Source organism: Chelon labrosus (genome assembly GCF_963514085.1).
Source record: "Chelon labrosus genome assembly, chromosome: 22".
In the NCBI taxonomy this organism is placed as follows: Eukaryota; Metazoa; Chordata; class Actinopteri; order Mugiliformes; family Mugilidae; genus Chelon; species Chelon labrosus.
In genome coordinates, this window is record NC_140355.1 from 1,650,194 (window position 1) to 1,662,155 (window position 11,962).

General features: G+C 42.7%; 1 protein-coding gene across 1 annotated transcript; it reads right to left on the reverse strand.

The window, feature by feature from the left end:
• Nucleotides 1-1,066: 1,066 nt before the first annotated feature.
• prrc1 (proline-rich coiled-coil 1) lies at nt 1,067-10,155 on the reverse strand. The gene is made up of 9 exons (XM_084572125.1): nt 9,824-10,155; nt 8,086-8,203; nt 6,872-7,309; nt 5,793-5,938; nt 5,309-5,411; nt 5,043-5,206; nt 4,587-4,690; nt 3,097-3,199; nt 1,067-2,961 (listed from the first exon to the last, which is right to left on the reverse strand). Exons 2-9 carry the CDS (start codon nt 8,180-8,182, stop codon nt 2,752-2,754), a joined length of 1,365 nt encoding a protein of 454 aa, XP_084428251.1. The 5' UTR covers nt 8,183-8,203; nt 9,824-10,155; the 3' UTR covers nt 1,067-2,751.
• Nucleotides 10,156-11,962: the final 1,807 nt, after the last annotated feature.

Consider the following 11,962-nt stretch of genomic DNA (forward strand, 5'->3'; position numbering starts at 1 on the left):
TTTGGACCTGGCATTCATGTGGATGTTACTTAGACATGTAGCACCCACCTAGACCAGACCAGGCACCCCCACCCCATAGCAATGACACTCCTTGATGGCAGCAGCCATCCCCAGCAGGATGCAGCCTGACACAGACACACACTCAAAAACACTTTAGGAACAACTAAAAAAAAACATGAAGAACAGCACAAGGTGTTGACCTGACCTCCAAATTCACTAGATCCCGAACTGATCAAGTATCTGTGGGATGATCCACAGAGGCCCCTCCCCTCAACCCATAGGACCCAAAGGCCCCCACTAACAACATTCTGTTGCCAGACACCACAGGACACCCTCAGAAGGCCCATGTCCATTATCTGATGAGCCACAACTGTTTTGGAAACGCAAGGGAGACATACACAATATTAGGAAGGTGGTCATAATGTTACGCCTGATCAGTGTAGTATAATTTATTGTCTATGGCTTCAGGCTTTGCTTCTGTCCTTTTCACAATCCTTACCATCTGCCCATTAACTTTCTACTCAAAAATAAATAAAGTGAAATTAACATGATTAACATTTTTGCAATACATTTTGAAATGTCTTACCTCTGTGACCTTAGAGGTAGCTATGGGAATGATTACACTGGCTTGTACTTAGGAATCAGGTCCATCCATATGTTGGGTATGAACATATTTGTTTCACATTAAACGTAATGCATATGAATTGAAATCAGCATCATTAACTATAAACATTTCATGTGAGTGGAGAGACCATTAAGGTCGTTTGTATGATCTATGAAAAGGTCAACTTTATTATTCATTTTCAAAATCAGTATATCAAGGTATGCTTATCCTCCTGTAAAGACCATGAGGATAAGCATACCTGTGGCAGTCTGCTCAGTAGTGAAGATGTCAGATGAACTGCACAGCCTTAATGGGTCGACATTGCTTTTACAACATCGCCTTCCATGTTAACATCTCATACACATAGAGGTATCAGAATGTGTGTGATCTAATCTGTGAGGAGGGAGGGTGCAGAAGGGATCAGTCTCAGTAAGAACTTTTCATCCTGTGATCTCGCATGAAAAAGTTTTTGTTTTTTTATTTGTGTAAAAGGCACATTTAGAGGACAAATCACACAGTAGAACGTTCCATCCGTCCATAGCCACTAACACACTGGTGCTTAGTCTACCGTATGAGTAACTTCTGTTCCTGACAGCGTCTGAAGCTGTAGAAAATAAATTAATGTCCTACTAATTGAATCCCAGGCTACTGTTACCATCCTGCTACAGTTACCGTTGGGTCAAAATGTATTTTTACACAACAGTTAGGGCGGGCAAATATAATGCAAGAAAACAAGAAAAAATGAATAACTGTGATATTGTTATTATTATTTTAAAAGCAATACATTGTAACTAAAACATGACATCCTTTGACTCATCTGACTTCGTTGCTGTGTCCCAGTCGCACACCATATGCAGATTTTAAGACTTAATGCGTTCATTTATCCAAGACTTTGGAATTTGTGTCAACAGAAAGAGCTGCATGCAGACCAAACATCCAGAGGTGTTGAGGGCAAGGCTGAGAAAGATGATGAAATCTTAACTCAGTGCAGCAAAAATCTAAGCATGATCACAAACAAGCCTGTGCTACACCACACTTGGAGGTGAGTTGTTGTGCTGATTTTGTAAATAGGCAGACTGTTTTAGCACAGCTGTTCAATACTGATCCAGTGCTTTTGAAAGCTTCTATGAAAATCTGTCAAGGGCCTCTGAGGCCTCCTTATAAGGCTGGAGTCCACGGTGTGGAAACGTATTCAAGCTAATGTTAAAAAAATAAGGCAACAAACAAAGAGTAATTTGTGTGGATATACATATGATAATACATATACATGTCAAAATTAGCCAACATCATAAATGCCCTTACGTGGGTTCAGCATGTTAAGCTGTTCTTCAAGCCACGTCTGAAAACCTATAGATTTAATGTGTTGCACATTCCCAGGTCAATTTGTAAGGGACACAATAAACATAGCCTTCTTTGAGGATGGCAGATTGAGAGCTCTAGCAGCAGTTTATAAAATCTTTAGGCAAAAAATGTTATCTTCTTTTTTTTTTTTAGATCTTGAAACTATAATTTCCAGTTAATACAAAACAGTCCACTAGTTTCTTTTATACTAACTACCAAAATAGTGCACTACAAACATTAGTATAAAGAAGAATTTAAAGTAGAGGACAAGGGTCCACTCAGTTCCTGGTATGAAGCCTGATAAATGTCAGGTCCACATCGCATCAGGTTGGATCACAATATTTTTCCACATATTTTACGTTTTCCAAAGTTTTGGATCTGTGGCCTCTAGAATACAGAGTACTACTGGGACACAGTCTATACAATAACCAGAACAATCATAATCAAAACAAGAAATATAGTTGCCACTATATGTGTTGATACCATGATGACCAAGAATAATGAAGAGTTGCCCAGTTAACCATCCTGATCTCTTCATCCTTCTCTTAAGTTCGAAATGGCAACAAAGTATGGATTTGATATGTGATCGGATTTCATAAAACACATTGGAATGTCAGTAAACAGCTGTGGGCACATACATAAATATCTTTAAACAAATGTGCATTTGGCTTGCCCTGCAACGACAGGTGGAGGGCAGATGAGGAGCTATGTGGAACCCTCTGCCCCATCATCTAGGTTATCCTCCAACTTGTCTCCTCCTCCTCCTCTTCCTCCTAGTATGGGATGGGAACTAGAACCATTCGGCCTCACAGAGTCCTGGGTGGCAGCTGCTGTTTGTAGAGTCCAGCCAGAGCTTTGGCTGCACTGTAGATCATCTGGCGCTGGGTCATCCCTGTCATGGCCTGATGCCAGTCTGTTCTGTTGATGTTGGGCAGGCTACGCTCCAAAACCTCACCTATGGTAACAATCAGACCGGACCAGCGCAGGCTGTAGTCTGGAGGGGTCATGGACTGAGCCTGCATAGGGAAAGGTTATAAAATATTTTTACAGTGTAGGGGGATTCCACCTGAGTTGAATAAAGTAGTTCGAAGGTTGTTATCAGTTTCAGTCCACCGAGCTGCATCTACAATGACTGAAAACTGGAACAGTACCTGCTGGACGTGATCCAGAGCCAGAGGAGTTGCCTGAGTGAAGACCTCAATGCGGATGTTGTGTCCAGGGTCCCCCAAGATTAAACAGCCAATGTCAAACCACCTGGAGACAATCAAGACCACTGTGAAAATTCATTACTTTCAGCCACAACATTAAAACCACTGACACCACAGAATATCCTCAGAAGGCTCGTGTCCTGTGGAGGCACAAGGGATACATACATAATATTAAGAAGGTGGTCATAATGTTAAGCCTGACTGGTGTATATGTCAATAAAATATTGACAATGTAGATAGAGAAACTGAACATGTAAACAGCATATAATGAGTCTGCCCATACATTCTACAAAGTCCACTTAGGTAATGCTTGGCCACTGGCTTCATTCATTTAAGCTATAAAACATTTCACTAGTTTTGTAAAGTAAACTAAGCAAATACACCGATCAGGCATAACATTATGACCACCTTCCTAATATTGTGTAGATCTCCCTTGTGCCTCCAAAACAGTTATGACTCATCAGAGAATGGACATGGGCCTTCTGAGGGTGTCCTGTGGTGTCTGGTAACAGAATGTTGTTAGTGGGGGCCTTTGGGTCCTATGGGTTGAGGGGAGGGGCCTCTGTGGATCATCCCACAGAGTTTTTTGAGTTGTTCCTAAACCGTTTTTGTGTGTGTGTGTGTCTGTGTCAGGCTGCATCCTGCTGGGGATGGCTGCTGCCATCAAGGAGTGTGATTGCTATGGGGCGAGGGTGCCTGGTCTGGTCTGGTCTAGGTGGGTGCTACATGTCTAAGTAACATCCACATAAATGAATGCCAGGTCCAAAAGTTTCCCAGCAGAACATTGAACTGTCACAAGATGGTTAATGCTACTTACTGCTCCTGTCAGTGGTTATAACATTATGGCTGATGGGTGTAAGTGAAGGGAGGACGACTGCCAAAGAGGTGGAATAGATTCTTTCATCTAACCTACCTGGCCAACATTGGCAGCTATTTACACAGCAGCACTGATCAGATCAGTACTCCCTACAGTACTGGCAACAGCTGGTCAAGGTGAGTCAAGGTGACCAGTTTTCTCTAGGATACACTAGAGCTCAACGCTGTGTACTTTTGCAAAGTTCTACAGAACCCATGTTACTACACCTACACTGACACCTGCAGTTTTTTGGCGTGGCCGGTTTGAGGGACCTTCTAAGCAGGAATGAATGGCAGTCTGCTTTAAATGTAGCTTATTGATAACTAGCACCAGATACCAAGCTAATGCTATCAGAACTGTAACCCCAGTTCACTGATAGCATTATCAGAGGTTATACAGTGTTTGCCCTACAAGTATGGAGAGTCTGTATCTTCCCTACACAACAGCATGCTAACTAACAGCCAGTCTCATAATTTTTGTTTCATTCATTTGATCTTCAGTTGAGTTCATGTGTAATATCACAATTGTTATTTGTATAAGTTTGTGTTCAGGTGTCAGTCAGAAGTTTTCTTCTTACTTGTCAGGAAAAAGCTCAGCAATGAAGTTTTCCAAGGAGACCACGGGTTGTTTCTCATGAATCACTCCAGATCGACGAAGGCTGTCAATGCGCTCCTGGGCCCCCTGCAAACACACACAAACACACCCACACACTCAGGTTATGAACAACTGAAGATGAAAAACTTCACTGCTGTAGAGAACTGAACTACAGACTTTCTGTGGGATTTGAAGTTATCTTTTTAGCATCTTTCCAGTTGGGAGGATGAAGGGTTAAACAAACAAAGAACGCTTTGTTTGGCATGTGGCACATTCCGGGGATCAAACCGCTAACCTTCTGGTTCGTGGACAACCTGCTCTACCTACTGTGCCACAGCCACCCCATACATGTGCCTGGCCGTTAAGCCATCCTTGAAGCCCCTGTCAAAGTCAATGCACTTCTGATAAGGTAAGGTTTTTGTAGTAACTGTGAACTAACCTTGACACCAGCTGCATAGCCCACAGGTTGCGGGGCGATGTTGGACTGACCGGGCTCTCCGGTGACCATGGCCATCCCAAAGACCCCCTGGAAGGCGTCTCTGACTGCGTCCACGTTCATCTCCTTATCTGAAGCCACCACAACGTCAATGTCCCCGCCAGACTCTGGAGAGAAGCAAACCAGAAACATTCATGGAAGACATTTGAACATTTCGCCATCTTTTTTCCATTTATGCAGTGATGAGTAGAGACAGCAGGTTAACGTACTGATGTATGGAGCCATGCCAGGATCCAGAGTAGTGATCATGGATTCCACAGAGTGTTTGGTCCTGTCCAAGACTGTCTTCACTACAGGGTTACCTGCTACTCCCTGAGGACACACATGGACAACACACAGAATATGATTGAATAAGTTTAACATGACAGTCTAATCTCTGAATAAGCATGCTGACCTGGTCGCTTCTATAAAGGGTAAATACAACTAAAAGCCATCCTGATTACAAGGAAGAACAGAGTATAAGCATAGTGTAAGATCTGACAGAGCCCTCTGATGGAGAATTTATTCATCCTTTCATTGTTGGAATTGCAGGTTAACAGTTGCTGTTGGTTACAGTCAATATTGTTAATGCTATTGCACTTCAATAAAGCTCTTTCTCTTATGAATCCACACAATGTTGCCTCATTTCTGCATTCCACATTTGAAAGGTTCTTCAAAGTCACATAAACCCACGTTGGCTTGGAGTGGCGTTACCTTGAAAAAGCCCCAGAGGCCTCCACCAGTGTTTCCGTCTGCAGACAGGGTCCGATCCTCGTGCTCCTCTGGGAAAGTGATTGGAGATCCGGTATCTAATCTTCCTGTCATGATTGGCTGCTGAACCATGGGGTTGGACACAACACCTGGAAAAATAGAGCATTTTCTCGTAAGGAAACCTCATGTGACATGCGGAAATGTAGCAACTTTCAACTTGAGTCACAAACAAGCAGGGTCCAATGAAAGGTGTTATAAGTCTGATTTTGACCAGTCTTAGCTATTCTGTGTCCGTTGACTTTGCAAGAGTGTAATGCAAATTCAGTGAAAAATTATTTAAACCCACTTATTTATTGTGTACATTTTAATAAATAGACTAACATTTCAAACAGTGACTCGCTGTCACGGAGTTGGGTTTTTGTAAATAACAAATATCTGTTAAGTTCAGTTATTCCTTGTAAATTCTGCTTTATCCTGAAAGAATCACTTTCCTCGTATACAGTATAATTCAGTCTCTCCCCTTTTCAGCTTTGCTCCCTGCTCAAGTTCTTGCATGTATTCCTCACCTGGGTTCCTTCTGTCATGCTGGTTTGAGATTTGTTTTTTTGTATCTTTCCTTTGTTCCTAAATATGTGCTTCAACCTGTTGCACATGCTTCTTGATAGATTTTTTTTTATTATTCTGCATGAGCCAAGTCCACAACCGGCCCTCCATCCAAAAAATATTCAGCAACAATATATATTCTTAGTTGAACCTACAGTATTTACAGCTAACAGGACAGTCAGACCCAGGGGACTTGAATTGGACTGCAATGGTCAAACTTCTTTCATGGTCATTAAATCCAGAGATGCAATCGTAGAACCAGAAAAGCTGGCAAATGGATATTAAGATGAGACTCCTGAAAGTTTTTCATCTTCTAGCAAATATGATTTTAGCTGCTTTCATTGTACAAATGACACAACATGTAATTAACACTGTATGCAAATAGTACATTTGGATTGCATGTGTTCACATGTTGGTTTATGAGACCCTCCTGAAAACAGGTGTCCCCATGTAGTCAGTGTGTTACAGACGTGTCTGACCTGGCATGGCAGAGGGACTGGAGAATGTTGGCATCAGTGGTGTCTGTGGTGTTCGTCCCGCGTGACCCCGAGTGATGTCATATCCTGCACTCATAGAGAACGTGGACACGGGCGGGCCAACGGGAGGGGCAGACATGCCGGCAGCCGCAGGAGGAGGCGGTTTCATGGAAGAGGCCATAGGGGGCACAGAGGGGGAGGCAGAGGGAGGGAAGGGAGAGCTGCTGGTGTAAGGTGAGGAAAGAATAGAGGCAGGTGGATATTGGGAGGAGAGGGAAGGGGGTGCAGCCAGAGGGCTGCTGAAAGAGGCTAGGGAAGGGGGTGCAGCCAGAGGGCTGCTAAAAGCAGGAATAGAGGGAACCGGAGGGTGAGAGGTGGAGACTGAGGGTGAACCAATGGAGATGGAGCTGGCGCCGGGGTGGGACAGAGGACTGGACAGACCTAAAATATAAGGAACAGACATTAAAGATACCTCTCACTATGTCATTTTTCAAGTGCTCAATATATGGTATAATCAGTTTTCCATGTTTAATCTCATTCACTGCATTTGATGTCATGAAAATCTCGACTGACTTTGTGTTTCACTGTTTCTTTTTCCATTTCAGATAGAAAACAGATGGACTACTGCAGAGACAGCATGGCCCAACCACTACGGAAGTCTGAAACCGATTATTATCAATATTTGATTGTTCAATAAAAAGGGTTTAGTTCCATAATACTCTCTTTCTTTCTTTATGAGGACACTGATAACTGCAGCCAGACATTTCACAGTGTGTGAGGAACCGCAGGCACAATTTATATGTGATGAGCAAATTTTTAGAGAGTAATAAAACATTTATCTCGCCCCATAATGAAAGCCATCATTCTGGATGACATTTTAGCCTGTGGAAATTTATAGAAGCTGCTTCTGTACACAGCTGTGAGAAAAGGTTTCACATATTTTACATATTTGGTGGATTTTCAGTTCAGTTCAATTCAATTTTATTTATATAGCATCAATAACAATACAAATAGACTCAAACCACTTTATAAAACTCGACCCCCGGAGCAAACTATAAGGCGATGGTGGCAAGGATAAACTCCCCTTTAACAGGAGGAACCTTGATCAGAACCCGGCTCATATGAAGGAACCCATCTGCTTGAAGTGGACCAAATAAAATAATCCTTTTTCAAATGGGGAAAAAAAAAAACAACCCGCAGAGCAACGCATGTCTTACCGACAGAGATTGGCGGGCCGCTGATTGTGGCAGCCACAGTCAGAGGAGGTGTAGGGCTGGCCGGAGGTGTAGTCTCAATCCCACTTTCTTCCATCATCTTCTCAACTGTATACGTAAACTTCACCACAGAACGGAGTTGCAATAAAGATAACATAAAATAATGGATTAGGTATTGACTGCAGGCATCATGTTAAGACTGACTGATGGTAAAAAGAGTGTCCTCAGCGTCAGTGAACATTATTTGCTAAATGTATTCAGTGTTAAAATCCCTGGCTTCTAGCTACCCTACATAAAAATCTATCAAATTAGTTCCATACAATGATCTACACAGATTTTTGCTCTGGCTGAGGTGTATTCCTGCAGACCGGTGCAGTCCTTACATTCAGTCACAGTGCTTGCTCTTAATGAATCAAACGGGCTGCATGGGAAAGGCAAGGCTGAACTGCCGGCATACAGACAAAAGCAGCTGACAGCTCAGGGGGCCATATTGTTGTCTAGGTTGTGGTGATCTATTTCAGTTAAAGTAACAGTATTTAAATTTGTAGGTTTGTTTTGGAATCAGAATCGTCTTTATTGCCACGTATGTTTGAGGAATCTGTTGTGGGGCAGCCGTGGCCTACTGGTTAGCGCCTTGGGCTTGTGACCGGAGGGTTGCCGGTTCAAACCCCCGACCGGTAGAAAGCGGCTGAAGTGCCCTTGAGCAAGGCACCGAGTGCCGCTGTAGCATGGCAGCTCACTGCTCCGGGTTAGTGTGTGCTTCACCTCACTGTGTGCTTTGCGTGTTCACTAATTCACGGATGGGATAAGTGTATACACAAGTATACTTGATCTAATCTTAATCTTGTGGTGGTTGGTACAATAAACATAAATATAAGTTAGAAAAATCAAACAACACAAAAATTAAGTAAATAGAGGAGAAGATGTACAGACTGTACATTAATAAGCACAGTGTGAAAATAAAAACAAACAAAATGTGTTAATGAGACTCATGGGGAACACTACTGCACAGCTTCTAATGAAACAGGGCCCTCAGGGTTCCTACACCTTCTCTAATTTTGAAAGCGCGCTTCAAAATCTAATCTTAAATCTCCACTGTCCTTGAAAATCACACACACAAAAACACAGCTTGGGGCCAGAACAGGTGACGGACAGCGGGGGAGGACATCCCATTCTTGTCCCAGTAATCCAGCCATGTGGACGCTCCAGGACTCCTGCTTGGATGCCTTTTAATTGCAATGAGGAAGTGTAGTGTTTCTATTCTGCGTTTCCAAAACAAAGAACACACAAATAGCTGACACCCGCCACGTCACTGACTGGCTCCTGGTTAAACTGTAACTAACTTTTTCAGTCTTCAAGGCACACTCAGCTAAAGCACAGGGCTGCACCGGTCTCGTTGAGGACAAAACATCACAGCTCTGTTGCTGAAGTCCAAACGTTTAAGACCAAACGTGCTCTTGTCTCTTGGTGAGACATTCCTGAAGTAGCCATAAAGTCCCACCAGCGCGTCTAAGTGTGTGTAACTTTCATTATCAACTACTACGGTATGAGTAGAGTGTTAGCATTCTTTACAACTCAGCTGTACACGTGTGACTTACAACCCCTCACAGGTCAAACCAAAGAACAATGAGAATACGAAAAAGTGCCATATTCATCTCTATCTTATCCTGCACACAATAAGCGTCAGTGAATAATACGTGTCTTAGTTAATAAACACAGAACTAGTAGCTTGACTACTCACCTGCTAGCTGGACTAGCTCAGTAACCCATCAATAATACACCACCGACCCACTCTGATGACGTAGCGTGTTGCCACGTCTGCTCGACGGTGACTCCTCCCATTACCGGGAGCACCCGGACAAGCGATCTCAAACCACGTGACCGACGAAACCTTCCGAAGACCGCCGATCATAAACATCAAGACGATTTATTCATCAGGACGATTTATTCATGTTTGCCTCTACTTCCTGCACTTTACCTATTTTTACTTTTTGTTTGCTTTGTTTTTGTCATTGATCCTCTCATTTACAAACATTCACTTCCTTCCAGATTTAATATTATTCTAAATCAACACATTACACACGAATCATCATTGCTTTAAACTGCACAGCCATTTTGTTCTGCTCCATCAACAAAACACATATATATTAAAATTAACCTGATGTCCAGTTCAAAGCACAAACCCATTTAGGGAAAATCTGAATCAGGGCCGGTTCTAGGTAGGCATATTTGAGGGGGCAGTCAGAAATGTGAAGGGGGCATCATGTGTACACATCACGCACCAGCACTTTTTTCCCTGTCCTTATAGTAACAGTGTTTTCTTTATTGAATTGGGTTTTTAGCTATGTGTCCAACCATAACCTGGAGAAGTGGATTGCACTTTGTCAGGCCTCTACCTTCAGACCTGTCCAACTTGGGTGTCCCACCTTCACACATTATAGTCAATATTTACAAAACTGAAAGGCAGTCTTATGAATAATAAAAAAATCTTCTCAAACTAATTTATAAAACACAACAGATATAGAACAGAACATTTTATGTTTTTTTCATTTTATTTTTTTTTTGTTGGCAACTTAACGGCTCAAAAAAATCTCTTTTTTCTCCATTCCTCTCTCATTTCTCTCCACTCCACTCTACAACAACAGTCTCCTGTTTCCCTTTGCAAAAACTCTCACAAATTCATCCATGTCCAAGTTATTTGTTATGGACTTCTCATGGGCCAAGATCACCAGATTCCTCTTTCTCTTGTGTAACATGGTGCGACGATAGGGGGTTAGAACACGTGACAATGTGGAGAAGGAACTATCACATGCTGCTGAAGACACACCGATTACCAGGGCTGTTACATACAATTTATGCAACTCAGGAAAGGCTTCCTTGTACTCCTGCAGGTGTTTACACACAGTGGACAGGTCTGTTTCATTTGGACATTTCTTGAGCAGTAACTGTTTTGCCACAAGGATTTCATTTTTCAGACTTGCATTGTCTGCCACTGTGCCAGCCAGCACAGCCAGAGGGTGCAACTGGGTTGAATCTAGAAATGCACTAGATTTAGGTGCAAGACTAAATATGGCTTTCATCAGGTCAACATTTCTTTGTGAAAATCTAGTTTCCATTTCTGAAATGGCCCTGTCAAGGATGTTAAGCAGAGATCTTTTCAGAGACTGATGGGGATTAAGGATAGGATCATCAGAGTCTCTATGGCCCACAGTTGAGAGCACAACACTTTGACTAAGGTGTTTGCTCATTGTTCTCCTTCTCTTTGGAGGATGTGAATCATCTCCAGCAGCTGCCTGAGATAACTCTGCTAAATACTCATCTTCACGTATGTTTTTTAGGGACTCCAGCGCTGCACCAACAACCTCAGAAGCACTGCACACATCCACAGACTGAGACTGTAGAATTGAATTTGCTGGTTTCAAGACACCAAGCACCCGCACTAGAAACTTTCCCGTCTCAAAGAAGTGATGCCTCTTAATTTGACATTGCAGGCCTGATGCCTCAGTGCACAAGTCAACTGCAGCATCATCATCCTCTGTCATTTCAGATAATACTGAGAATATGGTCTTGATTTTCAACAGTGCACCTTGTCACCTCATAGTGGCTTGTCCATGCCTTTTAAGATTAGGTGCATCATATTTCTCGGACACATGGTGGTGCTGAAAAAACTTGTAGAGTGAACTAGAGAGGTCAAAAAATCTTTTTGCACATGGTTCATTCTGCATGGCATGCACAACTACTAGGTGCAATTGGTGGTTGTAGCAGTGGATATATGGGACATATCGAGCAAGCTTCTTTTGGAGCAGAGCTTGTACACCACCTCTTACCCCACTCATCACAGAAGCCCCATCATAACACTGGCTCAGTATGTTGTCAGCAC

What these genes read in the sequence shown, in the direction of transcription:
- prrc1 (XM_084572125.1), bottom strand. Translation starts at nt 8,182, where the DNA reads ATGATGGAAGAAAGTGGGATTGAGACTACACCTCCGGCCAGCCCTACA. An exon ending in CGGCCCGCCAATCTCTGTCG is followed by an intron (nt 7,310 to 8,085) that starts GTAAGACATGCG and finishes CTTATATTTTAG; the next exon opens with GTCTGTCCAGTCCTCTGTCC. An exon ending in GCTATGCAGCTGGTGTCAAG is followed by an intron (nt 4,691 to 5,042) that starts GTTAGTTCACAG and finishes GTGTGTTTGCAG; the next exon opens with GGGGCCCAGGAGCGCATTGA.